The sequence below is a fragment of the Phoxinus phoxinus genome (assembly GCF_949152265.1).
Source record: "Phoxinus phoxinus genome assembly, chromosome: 3".
Taxonomy (NCBI): Eukaryota; Metazoa; Chordata; class Actinopteri; order Cypriniformes; family Leuciscidae; genus Phoxinus; species Phoxinus phoxinus.
The window spans coordinates 20,186,456-20,213,585 of record NC_136878.1 but is presented as its reverse complement, the minus strand read 5'-3'; the positions used below and the strand labels follow the sequence as shown (position 1 = coordinate 20,213,585).

Below are 27,130 nucleotides of genomic sequence, written 5' to 3'. Positions count from 1 at the left end.
ACATCAAACTTGAGTAGACGTAACAATACATGGTCACGTATCTGTACTGTGCATGTGTATGATTACTTGCTAATAGGAAGTCAATGACAAAGGAGGGAAAACTGGACATAAAAATGTTTTAGGCACCAAAGACGACAAAACATTTTCAAAAAATAAAGATAAAACTTGGCTTGTAAACAAAAGGCAACCACCACTGCAACAAAATGGTCATTTTTAACAGTCTTTTCATTTATGGATGTCGTTTTATGGACAAGAAGGGATATCAATCATCATCCATAGAACCCCAGTCCAAAATGCCAGGTAACGTCCCCAACATTTCTTGAGAAACTTCTCAAAGGGGAACAAAATCATGTTGAGCATCACCCCAGCATTATAGAGCTGCTCTTTTATGGAGTCTAAGGCTTTCAGGGTCAGGCTATCCCAGCCATAACCAGACAGACCACATATGAGTGCACATGATCATTTTTAGCTTCTGTGTCTTGATTACGTTTCCCTCAATGGGGTGATTGTCTCGCAAGTGACTCACAGTACTTGCGTGGTTCTGAATTCTTCTAAGGTGGCTGAATGCACAAAAGTGGCGTGGACATTCACAATGATAGATTGGAGGGAAGAGGCGAGGAAAAATATGAAGAAAAGGCACACCGCAAATTATACATCCATGTTTCCTCAGCAAACCTGTGTAAAAAGAACCAAGTAGCCAATCAGTTTGTTTTCCAACTAGGAAGAATAATGCAATATAGTCAACTCTCAACATTTTTAACATGTTTTTCTATCATCTGGTACCATAAATGTACATTTACAAAATGTGTTTTCATCATACCTTTTGGTCGGGTAGGAGGGTGTTGCTCTGCAGGGGTGTCAGGTGACTACTGAGCAAAGCTCCACCTGGCCGGTCATGCTCACAAAAGATGGTGCCGTTGACATAGTGAAATCGGTCACCAGGCACCAAGCGATTTCGACATGTGGCACAAGTGAAACACTGTGGAAGACAAAAAAAACAAGCAACATTTTTTTTATTTCACTGGCACTCTGAGATCTCATTTAATAAAACAAGTAAATTTTACCACAAAAAAAAAAAAGATTAAAGTCGAGTGAAATGGAAGTTCCATAATGTGACATACATCTGAGTGAAATAGAAAAAAAAGAAAAAAAAGTGTAGAAACTTTATTGAATCAATCAATTGTTGATTGGATAGAGGCAAATCTTCTGAATGCGAGCTTACAGGCGACTGTCAGAAAGGGGATGTTTAAGCGAAAGATCGAGTTTTGATTTACATTTTGATAAATTACAAGGTAAAAAAAAAAAAGGCATTAATAGTTTACAAGATCAATTAGAGACATTTGCAAAATAGATGGGTGCTGCATTCGAAATTACATACTGTATAGAGTAGGTTCTATATTTGGTTTGAAACTTGAAATTCGGACGTACTACATCCGCCATGTTGTCATTGTCATGTGACCTACAGCGTCAGTTGCGTTGCTTCACCTCCATTCACAAATCCTCTCCTGTGGTCTCATGGGATAGTTAAGTGTCCATCGAATGCGCAATTCAAAATCTTTAATAGGTCATCCAGGTACTTTTCGCCTACGGTTTTATGAATTCGGACATACTACTCGGCTCATATACTGTTTTTCGTCCAACTGTATAGCATGGAAGTAGGCCTATTTTGACACAGCGACTGAATTTTCATTATATTTAATTTTCACTTTAAATAGACTAAATTTAACCACCAATATGAGGGGGGGGAAGTCCTATAAATAAACAGTAGTTTTCACTACTGATAGAAAAAGGGGAAATGTGCGAGACCAGAGTACCTACACACATATGGTACATTTGCATTGTTTGAAAAAAATCTATTACACTCCAAGCTCACATTTCTTCAGACACTCACAAATTAGAAATTGTCAGGATGTAGTTACCCAATTTTGAAAACTTATGCAAACAAGGACCACTGGGAAACCAAACCGAACCACTCAGCTTAATCAGGGAATGGTTTCCTTTTCCAATCAAATATTATTAAGACAGGTTGACACCTACACCACTATAATTAAGGAGGAATGTGTGGCACAGTTGGGAAAATGGTTAGATGATGAGTTTCGGCAGGCGTCTCTTGAGACTATCCTGCTATCCGTGTTCAGTAAAAGCGAGACTTCAGCTGACAATTCAAAGAGAAACTTATTTCCCAAAAAATAAACTGCTTTAGGTCTTTACAGATGTTTCCATTCCAGCCAAATAATGAGAAGCATAAACACATACGTTAATACAATAATGCCTCTAATTGTCACTCTAGAGATATGGATGTGTGGGTCCAAGCCATTGTTTTGCAAGAATTGTGCATTTCAGTCTTTCAACCTCCAGTCTTGAGGGAGTAGCAATACAATACTCGAAAAGAAATAACATTTCATAAATCTAACTATTAAACATTGTCTCAAGCTTATGTTGAGCAATTCCTGCTGGCTTACATGCTAATGTCAAAGGGAATTAGGTAATTGCAATGTACAAAACAAATGCCCTTATGTTTGGGACTGGTTTGGAAATTGTAACCACAAGTGTACAAGGATGTTGCAGAAGTAATTCTGCAAATGGTGATTTTTTTTTCTTCCCCATACTGGAAGGTGTCTAGGCATCAGCTAGTCTGATCACAAATGAGCAGGTTTAGTCACAAATGAGCAGGTTTAGTCATATATTTCACAAGTGTGTAAAAAGAGTTAAGTCTGATTACTATTGTAAATAATTTAAATTAGAGTATGACAAATTACTACCCATCCATACATTGGGGTGCTCTGATTGATAATCACTAAGACTCGATCAGCAATCTCTCAATTTGCCAGTCTCAGAAACCGATCTCATGCTGACAACGCAAAAAGATACGCGCCTACCGTGAGAAGTACGGCATGACTTGCAGCGGCACAGTCTCAATCTCTGTCCAGTGCGGGTAAAAAATATATATAATGCTAAAGGTAAGGTATAGGTCATACATCTATTTAAAGGGGTGGTATAATGCCCTTTTCACAAGATGTAAAATAAATCTCTGATGTCCCCAGAATGTGTATGTGAAGTTTTAGCTCAAAAATACCCCACAGATAGTTTTATATAGCATGTTAAAGTTGTCACTTTTTGAGGGTAAGCAAAAACGTCTCGTTTTGTGTCTGTCCCTTTAAATGCAAATGAGCTGCTGCTCCCAGCACAGGGGGCGGAGCTACTAGAACTCTTGTCCTTAGCAGCTTCGATTACCTCACACAGACATGCACTGAAAATTTCAACAACTTTTAGCCTTTTATGTTCAAACCGGAGTCAGAAAGATGGAGAGACTCAAGAAGAAGTGACAACATGTAGACAACATTCCTGAATGGTTAGTTGATGAATTTATGTAGTTTATGTGAAGTTATCTTCTAGTCATTGATCAGCATATTCTGTCTTAATCTATAAATCGTGTTCTGGGGGCGGGGTTTATGTAAATATTGGGGTTGGGGATGTCACTAACCCTGGAGGAATGTCGTGTAGTCCCTACCAGCCGTTTGTTGTAGTCCTTAAAAAGCTATTTCTTTAAAAGAAAATTTCTCCCTTTGCTTTGAACTTTGAGCTTCGTAACTTTGCAGATGTTGTTTATGCTCACACAGCAACATTACACACTAACTTACTGTAAGTTAGAAAAGTGAAATCATAATCAACCACCCCTTTTGAAAGCTTTCTGTGAGAAGTGACTTCAGAAACGGCATGAGTGAATTAGCACGCACTTTTTCTCTTAAAATGTGCAAATACCTTCACATCTCCACATCGCGTCCGCACTATCAGCAGTTCACTATGGATCCGTGCATGAGGTCTTAAAGTGACAGCAGCCTAATATTCCGGTTGCCATTTGTGCCATTAGTGTTAATCAAACAAAAGACAAAAGAAAAGAAAAGAAAAGAAATCCCTCACTGCTCTTTACTATATCTTTTGTAACTTTAAATATAATGATTCATCTGTATTTAATTTACTCAAGACTTTCCATTGTTATGTTACATTTGATTCTCTATTCAATTTCTTTACTATTTCTTAATAGTCTAAATCTTAAAGCACTGTTTATTTATTTTGTATCATTATCATTGCATTTATTTGTGCTAGCCTACTCTATGTAATTTGTTTAATGGTTCTTATTTTATTATTGACTGTTTACTTGTCTTTTTTTTTTTATTATTCAATCCAGTTTAAAATCAGGCTTGTGCTGTGTGTAAGATATTGTCCAACAAAATAGTCCCATTGTAAAAAAACGAAAATGCATTGCGTGAAACACTTATTGAGAATTAACCTTTTTTTGCTAAATTAAGTGGGGAATACATTCCATTTTCCAAAACTAAATTTAGTAATAATGCTACATAATAAAAATAAGGCTTATACTACTTCCTGTGATCGGACCCAAAAATCCTGATCAGAGCACCCTTACCATGCATATATATATATATATATATATATATATATATATATAATGAAAGATCTAAATGTGAACTTGCTTGCAGTGATTGTAAGAAAGGGGCGGAGTTTAAGCTGACAAAATGATTGGTAAAGTTTGGCATGTCACCAAAAGATCGTGTTATATTTTGTTTAAAAATGAGGAGCTCATAAAAATAAAGAATAAAAACCTGCACAGATGAATCAGATAAAGATGAGCATTTGCTGACAACAGACTATGGCTCACCTTTAGATGGTAGACGTTACCCTGGGCCCTCATCACCATCTCACTGGCAGGGATAGACTGTCCACATGCACTGCAGGCTCCACTGTGACCAAACAACCTGCACAGTGGGGGGAAAACAGCAATTAATACTAACAAGAATATTTTAAAAGAATGACAAAGAGATCAGCTGAAACCAAGTCAACATTGATGCATTTTAACATCCAAAGTACACGTTTCTTTAATTGACATTCTCACTTGAGAGATAAAAACTGTTTACCATATTGCAAAATGACACACAAACCACCCTGAAAATAAAACTTCTATAAGTTCTTAATTCACTTCTTTTCATTCCACACAAGGGGAAATTCACTTTTACGCCCATAGCTTGAAGTTTGAGTGCTTTGCAATGTGTGTGTTTGTGCGTGCGTGGCTTGGATGGCAGGGCACCAAAGCCCCTATAGTCCTTAGCCTGCAGCCTATCAGCTAATCTGTAGAGGCAGTGTAATTGGTGGCAATGGGTGGGGGGTGGCTATAGGAGCCTCTGATCCACCCTTGGCTCCTAATTAGGGTGCACTTGATTACTCTGCTGCCTGTGCTTGAGGTTGTTATGGGCAATTTTAGGAGAACACTCAAATGAGTTCAAGTCGTGCTCTTGATGAGCTAAAAGAAAAAAAAGGCATTACACACACACACACACGTAGAGATAAAACCCAGATGCACACAAACACGCAACATACACGCATTCCACTCGCACACAAACAACTTGTTTTCATTCAGAACACCTGGAGCCACCATGTCACAGTCATGTTTCAGTAGGAAACATTTCTTCCGCTCCCTCTCAGGGGTCTTTATTGTGACGGTAACCAGACCAGTTTGGCAGCTTGTTCTCACCACCTCACTTTCTCCTCTTCCCCCTACCCTCTCTCTCTCAACCCCTCCTCCGCTATCACTGTCCCAGCTCTGACTGCTCGCAGTAATGAATTTTTGATCTTAATCCAAACAGTAATTTAATAAGAGACAGCAGAAAGGAGCTCTGTTCTCCCTAATTAATGCACCCTACTTTTATCAGACCTCAGGCTCCACGCGGTGTCATTTGGTAATGAAGCTCTGCCCTTTTGATTAGCTGTATTATACATATTTAATACACTGCAGATTGAGTACACCTTACATGCACTATTAAAGGGAATATCCACAAGACCACTCTTGACACTTATAACATGCTTGCTGAATTATAGTGCTGTAAGAGAGAGAGAGAGAAAAAAAGTATTTTTTCAAGTTGTTAAGCCAAACTTGTCATGAAACAAGTACTGATAGTTGTAAGTCATTGTGCAGTTACTCTATTAAGGAGACCTGAACTGGTGAAAAATTATATAAAATAGACATACACTATATTGAATTAATATAATAATTTTATTCATTATTTATTTTTCACCAGTTCAGTCAGTCCCACATCAAACTATATTAATGCATAATAATATGAATATGAATACTACAACTAATAATAAATCTAAATGTACATAAAATGATTATAAATTAAATAATAATAATTGATAGGAATCTAAAATGCAATTATAATTTAGTAATTATATAAATTTTGATTTTATATTATTTTTAATCTGAGTTAGTCCCATGCACGTTCAAACCCATTTATAATATTATATAGGTATATTAAAGTACTGTGCATCAATAATATGAATATGAATACATTAATAAATATGAATTAATAATAATTTCTCATTATTTCATATTAGTATAAAATTAATATAAATACATTATAAAATAATAGCTAATATTAATCAATTATATTAATATACATTTAAAAATAGTAAATGTGGGAGCAATTCAAAATAATTTAAAAACAAAAAATATTGTTTTGTCAATTGCTATAAAAATCAACTATGACAGATATTTTGCATCAGTGATTTTTGTTTCAAATATGGCAGGACTGCGGTTTCTTTTTGATTTGGGGGTCAGAGAGATTGTTTGACTTTTGAGCAGGCATCTCTGGCACTTCTACAGCAATCACAGGCACACAAAAAAACATCTGCGTGGAAATGCCAAATAGTCAGACATCCCTGGTTGAGGTCCAAACAAACCAGAGTGGGTCTAACAGGCAACAATGCCGTGCCGTCATGGACCGATGCATCACTGCACACATCCAAACACACAGAGGTCAATTTCAAAGCCTCAGCGATTATAAACAAATCTAATCTCCTCACCTCTGGAGCCTTCAGCTCAAAATATACAAGGGGATAGAGGCCAAATTCAATCAAAGAGTTATGTAATCTAATCATCATATGGCATATATGCAATCATAGACCTCAGCTTAAACTGCCGTAAAAATAAACGATCAATTGTTAGGGTTTGCAAATCGAGGATACGGTAGGTTTGCAGACTAGTCAATTTATGAAAAAAAATACAATTCTGCGTAGAGTTCTAATTTGATCACTGACTGTGTGGTTAAACAATACAGCTTGCATCTAAAGCACATGAAAAACATGTGGGGAGTCTTGGCTGCTCCAGATGCCATGTTACATGCACCCACACACTTCCTGTCATAATTGCTGAACTTTTCTTGTCCTGTTACAGTTCACGCAGTAACATATATTCCAATGTGTTGCCACAGAAAAGATGTCTAAAATTATTATGACAAGACGCTGCACTAAAAATCTGAAAATTATTTTCACAAATGGATGAATTAACATGTGGTTTACTCATTTAAATATGAGATAAACTTTAGGCTACATTTTTATCTTGAACAAAAGTGTTAAACAATAAATAGAAAAACCTTGCACAACCAAAAGTTACACAACATAACTAACGTCATAAACAGAAAAAATGGCTGTTTGATTATGCATGAAGTGGTAGCAAGATATGGTAGTGTGGAGGGTTTTATTGTGTTTAAATATGAAGCACAAATTTACAACAAGTCTGTGGAAGCCCGTCTAAATATCCTGAGCCTTTCAGACCATTCACCTGAACTGGCTACGTTCAGACCGTCAGTCCAAGTCCGATTTTTGTGTATATTCTATTGAAATCCGATCAGATTTAGCAAGCGTAAACGGCAAAAAAAAATTATGTGAAATGCAATTGTTACAAATCAGGTTTAAGCTACATTCATATGTGATTTGAAATCCTATTCAAATGGAATTTCTTGAAATCCATTTCTGTCAGACTGCTCTGATTGGATTTCGTGTGGTTTATGTGACTTTCTCACGCCACGTAAAATGTAAACGTCAGACGTTGTTATAGGAAACATGCTGGTAGAAACAATGTTGTGTTGTTTTAAAGTGCAGGACGAGCACAAACATGTTTTGAAACCGGTGGAGATGACAGCACGGAATAATGCCACTCATACTAGCCTCCTATGGTTCTGCCGCTGCCTCAGAAGACACAGTAGTCCAGCGCGGCGGCTACACATTGTCATGTTGTAAATAAGACAACATCTGTATTGCAAACCCCTCCATGTTATGTTTGCTGTTGTTGTTATTTTTGGCGTATAGCCCTTATGTAGCCCCGCCCCTTTTCAGCGCTGCGCTCGTTGTCTGTCTTCCGGTCTGTATTTTCACAGCATTCTTCAGTATTTAATGAACGGCTCATTTTAAAATCTTCCCGGTCTACTGACATTTGTTAAGACATCTGCTTTAAACATTACAATCCTCATGATAACTTTCGTTAACTTTACATTAAGTAAATCCACTTCAAAAGCTAGTCCAAAAACAATATTCTAAAGATGGCGGCGCTCTCGTTTCTCTGGCGCATAAGGTCTATACCGTGCAACGCAAGGCCATTGCCATAGAAACCAATGCAGATATTCGAGAAAACGAAAGAGTGGCATGGACACCCAAATCTGATCTGAACAGTTCCTTTACACAATGTGGAAAGTCAATTTTAGATCAGATTCCAATCGGATACACAAATAATCAGATTTGGACTGACAGTGTGAACATAGCCTTGAAGCACTACTGGAAATCTGGAAAGGAGATATGGATATGTCAACTGGTTTAAAACAATGATCAAGTTCACAAATCAATGACATTTATTGATTTGTTTCCAGTCCTCCTCGTCTAACACATTACGACTGATGCCGTGACCAGGAGGAACATCATTTATTTGGTCTTATTCAACATTTCTATCTCAGTCCCACCAAATCCCTGACTGCCCGTTTCATTCAGTACCTGATATAATCGTTCCTGCAGAGGATCATTCCTCCTTTGCTGAAGCAGGTGCTGCCGATCTCTCCCAGTTGAGCCTGGCAGCAGGAGCACTTAAGGCAGCGCGTGTGCCAGTACCGATCCATGGAGAAGAGCAGGAAGCGATCCGAGATCCGACCTCCGCAGCCTGCACAGGAGCGCACTGCCCCGCCACCACCTCCCGTTACCGCCACGGCGGTGGATTCCACACGGCTGTTCACCATCGCCTGCCTGCGGGACAAAACGGAGAAGCTCGTAAATCAGCATATCTGGTCTGTGTTATCCAGAGGCCAGATAGTTCCACCACTATCAGAAGATCAGCCATTAGAGATGTTCCCCCAAACCTCTTCAAACTAATCACCATAATACATTCATTCTTATCCAAGAAAACATCATAGCAGAATAATGGGACAGATATATTTTCTTGCCTTATTGCTGATTTAATTTTCAACATCCCCATCCCATAAAACTGACTAACCAATTGGTATTAAAATAAGGAAAAATTACAGTATTTTCCTACAATTTATTACAGAAAATAACAGAACACCAGGCCAGGAAAATGACTGATGTAGCAGTACAGTATCCTCTGGTATATTTACAGATTAAGTGTAATAGGATATGTTTACAGTACTCTGCTGCTGCATAGCTTCCTAAAACGCACTGCAAGTTGAATACATAATGTGGTTGCATAGCCTAATGTTTCTTTTTTTTTTTACTATTTGCCAATGCCATGTTATTTCTGTGTCTGTGCTCACCTTTAGGTTCTTGTTTTGTAAAGTTCAGGGTTTCATTACATCTAAAATTCTTTGTTGTTTATATCACCATTAATTTGTATTCGGAGTGAAAAAAAAAATATTCATACTCAAAATGATAGCAGAGTAGCAACCAGTCAGCTCACAACAACAGTATTGCAAGCCCTCAACAGCAGAGATCTTTTAAAGCATTGAGAGATTATTTTCCATTTTCTTTTTAGTTACAATTACATACAGTATAAGGGCCAGTTATGGCGTTTAGTATATTTTGTAACATTTTTATATTACTGGCAAAGGGCAAATGAACTAGGCTAAGTAAATAAGGTTTCTAGGAAATAATCATAACTGTGACTTCACCATATAATTATCCCACAATGCAGAGCAATGAGAGAAAAAATGTGGTTGGCTAGCAGAACTGTAAACGGTTAATGAAACCGAGGATGAAACTTCAATGTATGTCTTGGCAAAGTTTCACCAATGAAGAAATACACAAGTCTGTCTTGAAAACAACCTGCTCTTGCACGAGAACCATGTGCTTTAAAAAATGACTGCATAATGGACAGAGTCATAAAGGCACTGCTAAACAACCGAGCCCCATAATATTATAATGTGATATTTTATTAACAATAGTTAGTTAACATTATGAACAACATCATATCGGTTTTTATAATTAAATGCATTCAAAATGTGTTTGTACAAACATTATGATGTTGAAGTACCTCAAGAAAAGTTAGTTAAAAAAAAAATTATAGTGCAATGTTATTGCCACGGAACTAAAATAAATCTCATGCTGCAGGCAATTGATGTAGTCCACCGATTTTTATATCTGCCTTAACATTATCAGTTTACATCTACAGCTCATTTCCAGAACTTTCATTGCAATTATGAGTGGAGATCAAACCCAGCTGGAGGCAGTGCAGCTTTCAAATGGCAGTAACTGAAACCATAAGGACAAAAAGTAAAGTCTGTTTCCTTTCAGAGTACGTTATCTCAGAGTGTGAATGTTGATCCGAGAACAGGGGTCATATCACTATGGCATCTCCAAATAAGAGCACTAATCTAGAAATCTAGCTATCCTTATCGAGATGTGAGACTTTACAAACATCACCTTGATTTACCACAGTTCACATTTCTCACAGTACCATGTAAACAAAAATAATTCAGAGGCGTAACTCCAACAACTTTTTCCAAGACTGATATTTTATATGTCCTAGTTTGCAGTCGGAATGCCTTGCGGTAAACAGCCTTCAACCGACACGAGAACTCAATCACAACACCAACCACTGTTAATGATGTTTTCCTAATGAAACTGCAGCTGATTTGTCATTCCCTGTCTGATGATTTTTGTTTGAGTATGTTTTCACTTATGTCGAGTGTATTCCCTTGATGAGTTACTGTTCACCAGCCGTTTCCCTGCGAGCAAGCAAACTATTCCCTCTCTCGATAAACAGCCTTATGCAGTTCCAGAAGGATGAATTCAGTCTAACCACCAACCATCCTCACCACACACACACACACACAAGTACAGTTTTAGTAGGCTATGTCTAGCTACAGGCCAACATATTACAACATGTTTTCTAACATTATATAAAATAAACACGAAGATTGTGCTTTGAGAAGGTCAGACCGTCCAACTAAGCAAAAGACATTCAGACTTGAGGCACCATACATACGCTCAGCCTCAGACACATTAGGAAATGCTTGCACATTTTATTTCTAAAAATAACTTTGTATCTCTGCATTGTTTTCTGAAAAGACACAAAGCAAGCTTCTATGCTGCATTTGGAAAACCTCAGCAAAATCCTGTGAGGACCAGTCGGTGCAGTTTTCTCCTTTTGGAGAGGCTGCAGCAATGTGAGGAAGAGACTTTGGACATCTGGCTGAGGCTATATCACTTGTTATTTCCTCCCTCTGTTGTTCTAAAGGAGAGGTCAGTCGGCAGCAGACTGGAGACGGAGGCCAGGTTAGAGGTCACAACTGAGCCCTGTTGATTGGTAGGGTCGCCCAGGGGTCAAAAGAGGAGAGGAAAGCAACAGGAAGGCTCTTTGTGCTTTGCTCCAAAGGAGTGGGAATGCTTTCCTCAGGTCCTATCCGTCTTCCCAGCCTTGTGCCGGACGTAAGATATCAACCGCCACGTGCTTTCCCACAAACAGGAGTCTGAACAGTGCCAACAGGTAGCCTACTATATAGGCTCTCTTAAGGGGACAGTTCCCCCCAAAATTTAAATTTTCTTCACTTACTCACCCTTGTGTCATCTGACTGGGAGACACACAAAACTAAGTCATAGCCTACAGGTTTGGAACGACATGAGGGGGGAGTAAATCATGACACAATTTCATTTTGGGGGGGAACTATCCCATTAAACTTTGGATGACACAGAGAATGAAACATGTTTTTGGTGAAGCACCTTGCACCGTTTATGCAGTGGTGGAATCATGAAATAGATCTTTTAACATGAAAATGGAGAAATCCTAAAGCTAAGAATTCGCAATCTGCAGAAAAATAGCCTCGCAAGATCTTGTGCACGTGTGGTTTACATTCCCTCACCTTACCTGATAAAACTGGCCGAACAGGTCTAACACAAACACCCAGAGAGCTGCATAAGCATTTCCCCTACAAACAGACATCCCGAAACTGACATGAACATACATGCCTGAATTCTCATTGGAGAATTTGCCAGGCACCAGTTTAAACCAATTTCCGACACCCTTGGCTCTAATCTTTTCATTGTCATGTCAAAGTTGGGCATATTTGTAAGCCTTACACAAACTATGAGCCTGATATCTTATTAAATGCATTGGGACCAGCTGTACAAGATTATAAACCTGAACCAAAAGTAAATTTATTCAGCGCTTCTACACAAACAGATTTTGCCTCAGGACCTTTTCTCCGTAACTGACACCAGTAACAAGCACCATACATTGTCTTTCCCGCACACCTGCAGAACTGCCGACTGCCGTTGCAAAGTAGGTTGCCAAATAACTTTGCAACAGTTAATTTCATGAAAATGCAAATCCCCCATTTTTTAATCATCCTTTTCCTGCAGACCTGAGAGCTTGAGAGACAATGCTGTTGAATGGGACCCTGGGGGAATATCACACGCTTTGAGGCTTGGCTGTTTCAATACTGAACAATTACATTATCCCTCTAATAACTTAGGTAAGTTAATCCTTCACTGGAAATGTTTGGCGACAACCTTTCTTAAGCTATGAGGCTTAATGTAGTGTCTTATCACAGGGTAGCAGGAGTCGTGACGCTATAGGCCTATATCTTTGGCAGTCTGCATTGTGTTGTGACCAATTCCTTAACTTACTTCGAAGGCTGGCAAAATATGGCATGCTTAGACTAGAGTGCAAATTCAAGTCGCTGCTAATTTAAAACAGGCAAACCTGGGTAGGCTACTGTATAGGTGATGTATGGTGGTTGTAGATTAATGTGCAGATTATGAGATAAACGAGTGGAGAATGTGTAAAAGCTCTACATACCCACGTTAACTTTTTTTTTTTTTTAAGAGGTTCTTCTTTGTAAATTATATCTTATACAAGGTTAACGAAGCAACATTAGATTAATAAAACATACATACAATTAAAAAGCTTGTACCTCGAGTTCTTCAAGTCGAGAATTCATCCTGTTTTCCCAAACGCATGAATAGCTAAACTGAACTATTCAACCAAGTCACTGCTGGTTTGGAAGTGAGGAGATCGCTACTTTGGAAACAGACCAAACTCTTCTTTCTCTCTCGTTATTTAAACGCTGTCATCAGAAAGGTCAGCGAGGGGGAGGCTCGTTCAGTTCCACTCGACTAACGGGCTGATTGATGAAATAAGAGGCAAAAACAGAAGCTAATGAAGAGAAACACAATACCGTCGCTGTCCGAGCGCAGACTGATGGATTGGTGTCGGCTTGACGGAGCAAATGATGGGTCTACACTATTAGACAAATCACATATCATCAATTACTAGCCTAATGGTGTAGAAGTCTTAAGAACACACTATTGTGTTTTATGGTTGTGCCACAACTTTTTGGCTGACCGTCTGTTGAACACTAACCGCACGGTCTCCATAGAAACTCACTAACGCGAGAACGCCCGTATAATTTCGGCGTTTTAATACAATTTCACTTATGCTGTAAATGTGAATTTTTAGTGTCACAACACGTCGGTTAGGAGAACAAATAACTGCCCACAAACCCAGTGCGAGTCGGTGATAATTAAAATAAATGAGCGTAACACCATGCTTCACAGCCTCTAAAAATAGTAGCGAGTCCAGTAAGCAAATGACCAAACCCTGGTTGGCACCACCGCAGATTAGCAGTATATCCTTCTCTTTTAATAATGCGCTCTGGGGCCATATAACTACACGCTTCGCCGTTTCATTAAAACGGGTCTCTTTTTAATTAACACTCCGCGCACAACTCCCCATTGTGCACAATTCTCCGCTCCAGTGACAGCACACATAAAGCCTGCGTCTCAAAACATAATGTGCTGCCTACCTAGACAGCATTTTACCTTGACAGTGACATCAACTCACCCCAGATGTCTAGGTTAGCAGCTCACTGTGATTTGAGATACAGCCATTGAGTGAGAGTTATTGCACGGGGAAGCAGCCAAGACGCACCAATGTAAAGTTTAAGCATAATTAAAAAAAGAAACACCTAACTTATATAACTCTAAATTGCTCTATAACTCAGCTGGTAAAGTATGACACGTGCAGCGCTGTTGACATAAAAATGCAGAGTAAATTGTTTTGGCGTCTGCTAAATTACACATAACTAACGTTAAACGTGTGATGCAATACAACAAAATGACATCTTAGGATCAGAAGTTGTGATGTGCGTGATCAGAACTGACTGGAAATTGTTCAAACAGACAGACAACGAAACTCTAACCCTACAAGTTCACATTCTGTTTAACTAAGTGATTATTAAACGTTTACTAGATTTTTACTCACCGTAATTTGTACGTAGTCTGGAAAGAAGTCAAATGTGGTGGAATATCTCTCAAAGTTATTGCGCGGTATTAAGCAGTGAGAGTGGCTGTCCTTGTGTTTTGCTTTCGTCCACCCAAAAATCGTTGAAGAAAATGCGCTTTTGATAATCCGAGCGTCGCGTGTTCCAACAAACTTCAAAATCGTCCCTTAGGTTAGAAGCGCTCCGCCACAACCGTCACATTCATGTTAATGCTGAGCTACTGCACATGATCCTGCACGTGGCGCTTTCTTAAAACTAGTATTTATTATAACTCGCTTTCTTAGTGCCTCAAACCTCCTGTGAGATGTAAAGTCTTATTTCTGGCGTCAGTTTACGCTGCAAAATACTCATGAACGAACAGGGAGAAAATTTTAAAGTCACTCCTCTGGTGACGTGCCATAGGTGCTGCCCCCGCAGCCAATAAACGACGAGGGGGCGTGGCATTTGACAGAATGATGGATGGCTGTTTGGGCAACTTCAGATTATTTGAAACTAATTTAAATTGCCCATAATCACCACGGCTGAGTTATGCTGAAAGGATTTAAACGCCGTATTTATCCACAACATTTAAACCTGCTGCAATTTAAATTAGTTGTGTTCATTATTCACATATGCCCTTACACAAATGGACAGTCTACATAGCATCAATCTATAAATAAACCGACAATAGATGCAAAAACACAGTCCAAATAACAGATGTGCTCACGCGAGAGGAAAACAGGCATCTGTTAAATTGAACACTACCACGTGCTCTCACCTTATATTTGCTGCGTCTCTCGGCGCGATCGAAGCTGCGAACATCTGGCCAAGATGGAAAGCCAATTACCTCTGGCGCCGTAAATCTTTATTTAACCAATGCAATACTGTCCAATTTACCTTGATTTACCATTACAGGCTTAAATGAACTAGCCTTGGCCTCTCTCTTACAGGCAGTGCTAACACTAAGAAATGTTGTGGCTTATGATGTCAACTACTAAACACACCCGCGAGGCAGTAGCAATCTTTAAACTGTTAATGGCAATGCATAATTTGACAACTGTAGCCTAACACAGTCTTATAAATAACTTTGTTGTCTTTGTTCTCCAACTACTCTGTTCTCCAACTACTCTGTTCATTATTTAAGAGATGCACAGAACAGTCCTTGTACAGAAATGTAGCAAGGATGCCCTGCTATATTGTATAAAAATGTTGCATTTTAAACCTGGCCTATATTCAGAACCATTAAATAATAATTGATGTAGTCTACAAAATCTTGCTAGTACATTTACTGTGTTTTCATGTAGTAAGGACAATGAAACATTTAGACAAATTTAACTTCACTTGTGCTTTGGTTGGATTTAATATTGTGCTTCTTTTTCTTTATTTTTTTACATAATTATTTGAGGTCAAACTATAATTGATTGACCGTATGACACTAAAATAAATCAAAATCAGAATTTAGGGTAGGCATACACTACATTTATTCAGACAGATAAGGTTATAATAAGTATAGGTAATAGGCCCAATGCAAAGTTCACAAACAACACATTAATTTTCACAAATGCAGCAGAGCCAAAATAACTTTTTAAGAAAATATTCACATAGGAGATGTACACATTCATTCTCAAGTCTACCTTACTAGTCAAAGCAGTGGGGCCAAGTAGACTGTTTACAGTGATGGTTCACCCAAAAATGTACATTTTGTTCTTATTTACTCACCCTTATGTTCTTTATTTTGTTGAACACAAAAGAAGATAGTTTGAAGAATGTTGGTAACCAGACATTTGACCGCACCCATGGTATATTTTTTCCTACTATGGAAGTCAATAAGGTGCCGTCAACTGTCTGGTTACCAACATTCTTCAAAATATCTTCTTTTGTGTTCTTAAAAAGAAACTCATACAGGTTTGGAACAATTTGAGGGTGAGGAGTAAGAAATGACAAAAAAAAATATATTTGGGTGAACTATCCCTTTAATAGAAGAGTTAGCAAATGTGTTATTATTCCTGCTCCGGAAATAAGGGTCTGGCGGCATCTAGTGGAGGATTGTATGGGCTATTTTGTTTACATGTGAGGCTATAACTAGAAGCAGCAGCAAAAAGAAAAGAACAGAAAACAACATTAGTAAGTTTGAATACACTAAATTAAGCTCTCTATACTTTTGTATTTGCTTGTGCATTTCTCCACATACACAATTAATTACATTTGAGAGGTCAAAGATGGGTCATAGAAGGATCTGCTGGCTCCATTCTGATGTAAGGCAATGTCATTTGTTTAAAAAAGGAGCAGTAGTGTGATTCTATTCAAATCCAAGCTCTGCATACAAAGACTTTAAAGCAAGCAGCTCTTAGACACACACACTCTGCCTTGGGGATCACCTGAGCAGACTGGTCTTTGATGAGACACTGTGGAGTCCCTTGCTACTCTTACAAAGGTAAATGTATCCACCCCTCCTTCCCCCCAACCCCCTGGTACCAATCTCCCTGGTGTCCCCATTGTTTCATAGAAACTCAACACTTTGCATGAGATAGAGAAAGGAAATAGACCAACAGAAGCCAGAGCACAGCAGTGCGGCGGGTGAGAAAATATCTAAGCCAGGGAGGGAAAGAGATAAAGAGGATGACAGGACGAGAGAGAGAAAAAATAATACAATTGGAAAATCAGAGGACACTGGGGCACCAGTTGTCATTGTGGAAATTCTTTTGATGCTATACTATTTTTTTTGTCTATAAGAATATATTTGAATGGATATCTAGATTTAATTTTTTTAAAGAAAGAAAGAAAACTAAATATAGGCTACTCACATGAAAATGCTGCAATTATAGCTCAGAAGTGTTGTCAACATAAGAAAAGGTGATTTTGGCATCTTTTACACGGTTTGCTGGCTATAAAAAATGGGTTAGATTATGAAATTAGACTAGAAGGTTAAATGAGGTAATGGTCAGTATCTTGAATTTTTCTTATTTAATCAAAGAAATATGATGGAAATAATCTACATCTGTCATTGTTATCAATTCGGTGGGGAAATTCCATAAATTTTGCCCATTCGTAACCCATCGGATAAAATATTTGTGTTCCACTGGAATGGTGAAGAATAATTTGTTATACACAACAATATAATATTGTACCATTCAAACTCGATTCTAATTCACACAATAAAATGGAGCTTTAGCCATGTTTTATGCAATGCAAGGATATAGGAGTTTCCACTGTAAAAAAAGTTTTTTGTTGTTTCTAATTCTGAGGTGTCATTTAACCAATAGAGGGCGCTAATGTTCACATTTAACCTGGAACTATTGAATTGATATAGAATTATGAAACATCTGTATTTATCCATCCCCCCATTTGATTTATTTGTGTGTTATTTAAATAAAGAAATCACTTACAGAAACTTTTTTAAATAGAAAAAAAAGAGCACTTGAGTCTGGATTTAACTACACAAAGCATACCTTTGGAAGACTGTGTACTCAATCACATTTACAGTTTTTCTGAATTAATAAAACACTAAACCCCATTCTCTGAACCAAATTCTCAATAGCCTAAACAAATTTGTTGAATAAATCACTCTTTCTATAAAACATTAAACAAGCTCAGGTAAAACACTGTTTGCAAATCTCAATGCACTCTTTTTTCAAAACTCTAAACACATTTTCACTCACTAAAACACATATCGAACATTATGTTTCTAAATGCTAATAACAGGCAGGCAAAAGTTAAACACAACAACAACACAGTTGTCATTGTTTACACGCTGTGTACAAGTCAGTTCAGAGTCCAATTGACTCAAAATGTTACAAAAAGAGTGTGTAAAAGAGGTTGTGAACAATGAGGAAGAGGAGGAGGACGAGAAAGAGCAAGGTGTGAAGAATGTTGTCACGGCTGGATCTGGCTTTAGGGTTTTTCCCTTTGCCTGCAGAGATGACATTGTCTGTGATGTGGACAAGTTGAACAACTCTTCTGAGTGTACTTTACTGTAACAAGCTTTTCATTTAGAGTTTCTTACTGTTACCTTTTTTGGCTTTTGTATTTTCACAGTATGCAAGTGCTGAATATAAAGACATTTGATAGGCCTACTATACAATATTCAGTACAATACTATACTTGCAGTGCATACATACAATTTATTCACCTTAATACTGTAAGTTGTCATTACTATATTTTTCTACGTAATTGCTAAATTTGTTTACTTTGTTACAATATACTTTTTTTCTGTAAAGGCATGCTTTTGCTTCTGTGTTCTCCATTTTTTGATGTAGTGTCTAACAAATGATCTGTAGTGTTTATAAAATTGACTCGCTGTGTGTATGATCTGAAAGCATTGTTTGTTTTTGAGCATAGATCAAATGGTTTTGAGGCAATTGTTTGATTTTGCCAGAAGAGTCACTCCCAGGGTTATTTTTTTGGCTGTCTGAAAATTTGGTTTTGTGTTTCAGGTTTTGAGAAAGTGAGTGATGCTTTCAAGAAATGTGTTTTAGCAATTCAGAAAAACTGTAATAGATTCTGTCATAAATTGATGTCACCCAACACACGGAGAAAACATATGCTGACTAATCAAAGAGTGATAAAAAAATGTTCACAGTGTGTGGCTCAAATGTTCTGTACTGTGAGATTGTACAGTCATCACATATTTCATCCTGCACATTCTCAACACATTTAGACATTTCCTGTTCACTCGTCATGGCAGTGCTGAAAGTCTCAGCTGTCTGAGAGAGAGAGAGAGAGAGAGAGAGAGAGAGAGAGAGAGAGAGAGAGAGAGAGAGAGAGAAATATAATAGTGGCAACCCAAAAGTCCTTTATAAATATTGATCTGGCCAGCTTTCCTATGATTATTAAATAACACCAAAACAGCATAATTATTATTATTATTTCCCAGTGTGTGCTCTAATCTATTCAATTCACTGTTATTTTTTCAATGTTTGCCATACACAAAGCCAAAACGTAAATTGTAATACATTTTATTTTACAAAATGAAACTACTAAAATATGCATAAAATGTCTTTGCTCCATATTTGTTATTTGCCATTCACCTCAAAAAATTGAAGTTTGAATATGACACTTCAGAATTGAAGTCTGTTAAATATTATAAAATAAAAACAAATATTTCAGATATGTACAGTGGTACTGAAACATATTTACACTATATACAGTAAAAAAAAAGGGGAATGTATATTAAATTATAGTGAAAATGGTAATCATTTGAATGTGGGGAGGGGGAATCCTGGTAAAGCCTACATTATGGGGACAAAATGTCCCCACAAAGATAGCAATATCTGAAATCTTTGTGGGGCCATTTTTTGGTCCCCATGAGGAAAACAGCTAATAAATCATATTTGTGTGTGTGTGTGTGTGACAAGCTTTACAGTCATAATTTATCTCTTACTTACATATAATGACCATATATCCCCTGTATCACTTCAAATAAAACAGCAATCTTATGTATAATTTATATATTGATATGTTGAGAATATTGTTGGATGCTGAGCTAAATGTTTCCAAAGAAATGTAAGAAAATGCTTTTGAGCATGTTCTTGAGTTAATGTCAGTGTGTGTATGTGTGAATGTCGTTTGGCAGATTGAGGAACTCCGCTTGTGATGACAGGCCTTCTCGGCCGTCTCTTTGACTGCAGCTGCAGCGCTGTATCCACATGACTTTGCGGATAAAGTCGTCTCGTTCTGGCTCAGGACAGTGAAAGCGTAGACGGACCGTACGCGTCACAGAGGGAACACAGAAGCGACCATCAGAGCAGGATCCACATGTACGTGGCCGGTAACGGCGAGCAGTGAAGCATCCTGCAAATTCAATCTGCCTAGGTTTCTGTGGTCGTGTGGTCCTCTGACACTTCTTTCCTTTCTGAGTAAAGGAAAAGAGAGGGAGAGAGAGAAGACATTTAGAAATGGCTGTAATGTAAATCTACTTCAATAACAGAGCAGAAGCCATTGACCAGAAATCAAAATATAAAAATTAGTAGTAGTAGTAGTATAGTAAAATAATATAAAATTATAAGCATGTAAGCAGATGTATATATATATATATGAAAATGTATATTGTTTAGAATTGATATTTGTATTACTTAGTAGTTCCAGATCCTTTTTATACTTTTAAATTGTTTAAATATTATATTATTTATGTCATTTTGCAGATCCGACTACAGCCGCCACTTACCTTCTGTGATGGTGCAAGGTTGATGCCACACTCTCGTATCTGACAGAGCCTAGTTTCGCTGACGAGCCGACATTCAGGATTACTATTGGTTACACGGCTGGACACGCCCATTCCACAGGTGGCTGAGCACGGGGACCAATCAGTGACCTGCAGTAAGCAGGTGGATGGAAGGATGGCATGGGACTTAGAGGATGGAATCCACTCTAAAAAAAGAGGGTAAAATAAGAATAGTAATTCCTAAACTATGAGCAACATATAAAACCATAACAAATAACCAGTGTTTATAACCATGAATCATTTTTCACCCCTGTTGTTTATGTCTTTTTTAAAAAAAAAATTATCAGTTTATAACTGTTATTCATCTACCTTGATAAGGGGCTCCTGCACTACTGTCCCAAGAAGTAGATGGAGCTACTACAAGTAACTCATTGCCTGTGAGGTAAGTGTGCTTTTGTGGATGTGCATCAGGCAACGGATCCACTTCAGCAATGCGGTTGTCATCATCACACACCCACTCCTGGCAGCAGCGGCCAGGCAGTTTGGTGAGGCGGCGGCGGGAACAGGGCCAGTCGGGTAGAGAAATGCGGTGTGGGCACAGTGGGATGCAGCCGACTACTCCATCAACACACGTGCACTGATGCTCGCAAGTTGGCTGGAAGTCCTCGCCGTGCTGATAGACCCGTCCATCCAGCTCACATGGGCGACCTTGAGCCTCAGCTAGATGTCAGAAATAACAATAATATTGCTTGATTAACATAACGAGTGCCATATTCCTCTTTAATACATTTTCCTGTTTATTATTATACAATAATGGATTAATAAATCCTCTAAAGCCAGTCTAAAATTGTATGCTGGTTCTCCCAGCCTGGTCTAGTTTTAGAGGGGTTTATTCGTAATTTTCAGCTTGGCCAGGCTAGGGGACCAGTTTAAACCAGCTAAGACCAGTAAACCAGTTTAGGCTCTTTTAAGATTTTTATTTCAGTACAATGTAAAAAATAAATCTTAAAGTCAGCATGAAATCAAAATTGACCCTATTTACTTTGTTAGCGGATATTACTAGTCTTGTGGTGAACAATTAAGCCGTGCAAGTTAATACATGGAAAAAAATTGTTTGCCGAAGTTATCTTTAATCAAAGTCTGAAAAGTTACTTCCGGTCTGGAATGGTTCTTTTTCTGATGACGTAGGTTTGAAGGCTTGGGTTGGTTAATCGCTTAACCACTCCCCTCAAACCGTTACTCTGCTATGGGCGAGAGATGGAGAGGAGGAGCGCTAAAGTAAAACCCTGCCCTATGTTCAATATTCCCTTTCACTCGGAAATGCGTCACAACACTTGAGAAAAGTCGTTTGCAACTTCCAGTTCACGCAGACTTTAAATATTACTATACTGTAATATAAGATCCAAATATTAAATCAGTGTTATTTTAGTATATTTACATACTATTATAGTATTTATTAATTATTAAAAGCTCATATTAATTAGCTTTAATCTTATAGTAATATTTGTATTAGTATTTTTTTTTTTTTTTAGCTTTCATTTATTTCAGTTTTGGTTTTAGTAATTTAACTACATCAGCTTGAACATATTTAATTCAGTTTTTTTTATATACGTGTACTTTTTCATCTAACTTTATTTAAAATAGTTAAAAAACATAGTTACCAATCACAACACTGTCTAAGATTTCCTTGTTCCTCTTACCTCTACACAAGCCTTTGTCGGGGTCTCCTTGGGCCCCTAGGTGGCAGCGCAGTCCTTTGATGTGGTCGCAGGGCTCGGTAGGGCTGCAGTCTTGGTTAAACTGCCTGGCACAGACCCGACAGCACCCACATGGGTCAAGAACCGAACTGATACCAGCAGGACACGAGGGGGGCGATGAGGGACAAGAGCATTTCAGTGGACAGTCACACTGCACCTGAGAAAGCACAGAAGGACACGAGAAAGGACAGATTTTTAGAGAATACTAACTTATATGAGACGTTTTCCCCTCTTCCATTCCATAAATCAAGAGATAATAAGTTGCTTTCACTTAAGAATTTAAGAAAGAATGCTATAGTTATGCAATGAAGCAGATGATTTATCGCAGTATCTTCTTTACACCACAAAGTCATTACAAATTCATGCAGCCTCTATATTAGACCACATCAAAGAATAATACTGGCTCTGTGAGCAAAAACCTGATACAAATTAGGCAACAACAAAAAAAGTGTATTTCGGTGCCCTGTAACTCCCTATACTAAAATGCTTAAGAAACAGGACGCCGAAACCGAAAACTGACATTGTGATTAAGCTACGTTTATAGTGCAAATTAATAAAGGATTAAATATCTTTTTTAATTTTTTTATCTTATCATCTAAAATCATTTTATGGAAAAGCAGTAACACTTATTTTTTAATGTACTCTTAAAGGTAAAAGTCATAATTATATTATTAAAGGTAGATAGTGAGCATATAATGGTACATTATCAGGTTCAAACCATCAGACAGAGCACAAAAACTCACCTCCACAGCAGCCCATGACAGCAGCACCAGTGTGAAAAAATGTCCTTGCCTTAGTATGCTCCTTAGAGTTGACATGGTTTTATCCAAAATGTTTGCGTTCTTAAGCATCTGTCAGTTCAAAAAGAATTTAGTTGGTTGGCAATCTGCACTCACCCCTTAAAATTGCTAAATGAATAAAACTGTAAAGCTCTGCTCCACTCGATTCCCTAAGTGACTGACACTTTTATAGACAGCTTGGCACAGCCCCCTCTGACATCACACACACACACACACACACGCACACACACACAGGCAAATTTAGACATACACACAAAAAGATATACATCTAAAATGTTTTTGTGCATATTGCCCTTTTATTGCGAATTAATGGTTAGAATTAAATCTTTAGGTGCTTCTATATCTTCTTTTACCATTTCTATACGTTAGCAAATAAAAACTGCACTCTTAGAAAAGTTTCTACATAGGACATTTCCCATCATGGGATCATTTTATGAATGTAGTTTTAGTTAATTCATTTTTTTTCAATTCAGTTACAGTTTGTAAAAATACTAGGAAAACAAAATAACCTTTTAAACATGAAAGTATCATTTAAAGGAATAGTTCACTTTAAAATGGAAATTCTGTCATCATTTACTCACCCTCAAGTTGTTTCAAACCTGTATGAATTTCTTTTTCCTGCTGAAGAATGTGGGTAACCAAACAGTTGATGGGCCCCATTGACTTCTACAGTATTTTTTTCCTTCTATGGAAGTCAATGGAGTACATCTACTGTCTGGTTACCGACAGTCTTCAAAATATCTTCCTTTGTGTTCAGCAGAAGAAAGACATTCTTACAAGTTTGAAACAATTTCAATTGTTTCAATTTCAAAAACAATTTCAGGTTAGACAGAATTTTCATTTTGAAGTGAACTATTCCTTTAAGACATATCTCCTTATATAGAACCTTTTAGGCATAAAGGTTTTTTATTATTATTTAGTCTAGGATTCTATATAGAACTCATTGAAAGTGTAGAGGTGGAGAAACTGCTAAAAAATATTGAAAGGTGTTTGTGTCTGATTTTAGGGAACTAATGGGCTGTTATGAAATACAGGAAAGGTAGTCTAGCACATTTTGGTCAGAGGAGAGTCCAGACACACACACACACACACACACACACACACACACACACACACACACACACACACACACACACACACACACACACACACACACACACACTGCAATCCCTCTCACCTCCCCTGCAAACAGCAGAGACAGTATGTCAGACGGCACTCGCTCTCACCGCAGTGGCGGCGAGACATCACACACACATGGCACATAGCTGCCGGCCCGCTCAGTGACGTACTGCATCCACTCACAAAATATGAGTAAGAGAGGAAAATCATCTGAGTAGGCGGTGTGGAAATATCACTGTGTGGAGCTTTTCATTCATTTCTTTTGAGCAGAAGAGAGCAGCTGGAATGACATTCCCATGATGATGCACTGATGTGACATCTACTGGGTCTGATGGAGATTAGTCACTGCGTATGCAGCAAATGGATGTAATGACTGATAATAGAGTCAAACCACATTAATTTAAACAAGTGTTCAGTAAATGAGACACTGAACAGGTGAATCTTAGTTAGGATACATAATGTAGGGACATATTTGTATGCTCGAACTTTATATGCTATTAATTATGAGTTGGTTAGAAATGGTTGACAAATGGTTAGAAAACTGTTTAAGGAAGTTCAGATTTAATATTGGTCACACCCAACTTGTGGGATTTTGAGATAAGCTAATAACATAATAGTGCTGTGGTAGATAGCATGTATAAATTTAATAAATCCATGGCACGTGTTCTTCTCATAAAGGGATAGTTCACTCAAAAATAAAAATTCTGTCATAATTGACTCACCCTTATGTCCACCTGTATGCATATATTTTGAAACACAATAGAATATATTCTCAAATATGTCTTCCTTTTCTTTTTTTTAATGGTCAGTGGGGTCCAATGTTGTTTTGGACCCTACTTTTATTGTATTGACAGTTGAAACACTTGTTTCTCTGGTCCAATGCAAGTCAATAATAAAGTGTGTTACTCAAAATAACGTAAAAATAAGTAAGTTCACATACAAACATAAAAAAATATATTTACAAAGAGTGCACACTCTTAAAAATAAAATAGGCCTATAGGCTATTTACTGGCATCGATGGTTCCATGGAGAACCTTTCACATCAATGGAACCTTTCCATTGCACAAAAGGTTATTTATGGAAAAAGTTTATTTAGATTATTAAAATGTTATTCACACTTTATTCTACATTCACACTGTCAATTTTTGGGATTGACCACAGTAGCGTCTCGATGTCTGTATACGAACGTAGCCTACTGTAGATTCAAGCCTGTATTCTCTTACCAGAAGATGGTTGGCGACGTTCATGCAACTGAAAAGTATCTTGAGGACTTCTTGCGTCAAGTCTTCATAGGTCGACAGAAGCTTAAATGTAAACACGCGCTAGCTGGACGAATAGGCCTATTGTTGCTATCGCGTCCTTTGCAGCGCCGCACTGCATTTGAGTTGCGCATAGAATACACAATTGGGGAGCCAATCCGGTGGAGAACAGTGACTGGAGAACATGGTGCTTATGGCATTGGTGCACAAAAAAAGAAAACTCTATCTGAATGTAAAGGTTGTATAGGAATTGTCTAAAGAACTTTTTTTCAAATTGGCTTAAACTGTCTTTATATACCAATACATAATGAAAATGTAAGTTCTTTGAAAAAGAGAGTATAAAAATTGAGTGACTATAGTGTATTTAATCTTAAAAAAACACTGCTCATTAATCCATTCGGGACGAAACAAGTGATTGGCTTGCGCGACTGTCACTCTCCGTCGCCATGACTACCGCCGCTCTGCCCACGTGCGCGCAGTCTCGCACCCGTTTTTAGGTGGGAGTGAATGGAATTAATGAGCTGTGTTTATTGAAGATTAAATACACTAGAGTCACTCAATTTTTATACTCTCTTTTTCAAAGTACTTACATTTTAATTATGTATTGGTATATAAAGACAGTTTAAGCCAATTTGAAAAAAAGTTTTTTTAGACAATTCTGACCTACCCTACCTTTAACTGGATTGTAAGCATAATAGCCTAATTCAGACAAACAAATAAAACCTCAATTAGCCTACATGATAACCCAACTGGGAACTAGTCTACAGATATTGGGTTTATGCCTAAGATATCCCAGAATACCTTAATTCACCCTACAAACAGAAGGCCATCCTGAATAAAAGGAAAAATAAAGATAAAACCGTACTTCTTCTGATGTTTTGTACATTTCTGTGTGTTGACCTTCTGCCAAGCAATGTCTGGAACATCTGTAGCCTATTGCTTTGCCATGGAAGCAGTCAAGTAAAGGATCAGCAGCTCTACACATTAGCAAGAGACTGCACAGTGGGAAATCAGTGTGTATATATTTGTCTGTCTGCCTGGGGACAGAATTATAAAAGTCTTGCCTAAAAATAGAAGTAAAAAGCAATAGAGATTGAACTAACTAATAAACTAATACCATGGTAACACTTTGAGTTGCCACACACTGCAAAACAATGGAAACTTCATCTGCTGAAACCAAAGCAGTCTCAAAACAGTATAAATCACAAATCATTGGCGGGAAAACCCATCTAAAGACAAGCTTTACACCCCAAAACACTGAACTAATCTTAAATGTTTTTTTAATGGAAAAATAAGTGAGAAATGTCTCAAGAAATGTCCAGGTCACATTTCACCCAAAATCAAAACATAAAGTGATATTTGCATGAAGAAAACATAATCTTCTCTTAGGAACCTTAGATAACTTTTTTGCATTGTGGCATTGGCAAATGACATTTTACTCCCCAATTCTCATTATGCATCTGCATTGTAATTCTCATTATTTGTA

At 37.7% G+C, this 27,130-nt stretch overlaps 2 protein-coding genes and 1 long non-coding RNA gene across 5 annotated transcripts; 1 reads left to right on the top strand and 2 right to left on the bottom strand.

Annotated features, from left to right (window-relative positions):
• Positions 1-535: 535 nt before the first annotated feature.
• lmo4a (LIM domain only 4a) lies at positions 536-15,100 on the bottom strand (the record flags this gene model as incomplete). Of its 2 annotated transcripts, XM_079608343.1 has the most annotated exons (5): positions 14,552-15,100; positions 8,836-9,081; positions 4,679-4,775; positions 821-979; positions 536-675 (listed from the first exon to the last, which is right to left on the bottom strand). In XM_079608343.1, the coding sequence occupies exons 2-5, from the start codon at positions 9,072-9,074 to the stop codon at positions 667-669; spliced, it is 504 nt and encodes a 167-aa protein (XP_079464469.1). In that variant the 5' UTR covers positions 9,075-9,081; positions 14,552-15,100. The 2 variants fall into 2 exon arrangements, with proteins under 2 accessions (XP_079464469.1, XP_079464470.1); XM_079608344.1 differs by lacking the exon at positions 536-675 and having other exon boundaries at positions 815-979; positions 14,552-14,965.
• LOC306996151 lies at positions 11,561-21,213 on the top strand. Its single transcript, XR_013797021.1, has 5 exons — positions 11,561-11,776; positions 12,649-12,761; positions 20,122-20,305; positions 20,690-20,928; positions 21,088-21,213. It is a non-coding gene; the product is annotated as an uncharacterized lncRNA (long non-coding RNA).
• Positions 17,973-25,815, bottom strand: ccn1l1 (cellular communication network factor 1, like 1). Of its 2 annotated transcripts, none has more exons than XM_079608341.1 (6): positions 25,609-25,815; positions 23,210-23,317; positions 22,410-22,623; positions 21,079-21,429; positions 20,713-20,915; positions 17,973-20,400 (listed from the first exon to the last, which is right to left on the bottom strand). In XM_079608341.1, the coding sequence occupies exons 1-6, from the start codon at positions 25,630-25,632 to the stop codon at positions 20,089-20,091; spliced, it is 1,212 nt and encodes a 403-aa protein (XP_079464467.1). In that variant the 5' UTR covers positions 25,633-25,815; the 3' UTR covers positions 17,973-20,088. The 2 variants fall into 2 exon arrangements, with proteins under 2 accessions (XP_079464467.1, XP_079464468.1); XM_079608342.1 differs by having other exon boundaries at positions 25,569-25,814.
• Positions 25,816-27,130: the final 1,315 nt, after the last annotated feature.

Excerpts from the sequence above, each read along its gene's own strand:
- ccn1l1 (XM_079608341.1), bottom strand. The coding sequence starts at position 25,632 with ATGAACGTCGCCAACCATCTTCTG. Across the intron at positions 22,624-23,209 it reads TGTCATGGGCTGCTGTGGAG|GTGCAGTGTGACTGTCCACT; the intron begins GTGAGTTTTTGT and ends GTGCTTTCTCAG. Across the intron at positions 20,401-20,712 it reads ACCTTGCACCATCACAGAAG|AAAGGAAAGAAGTGTCAGAG; the intron begins GTAAGTGGCGGC and ends TCCTTTACTCAG.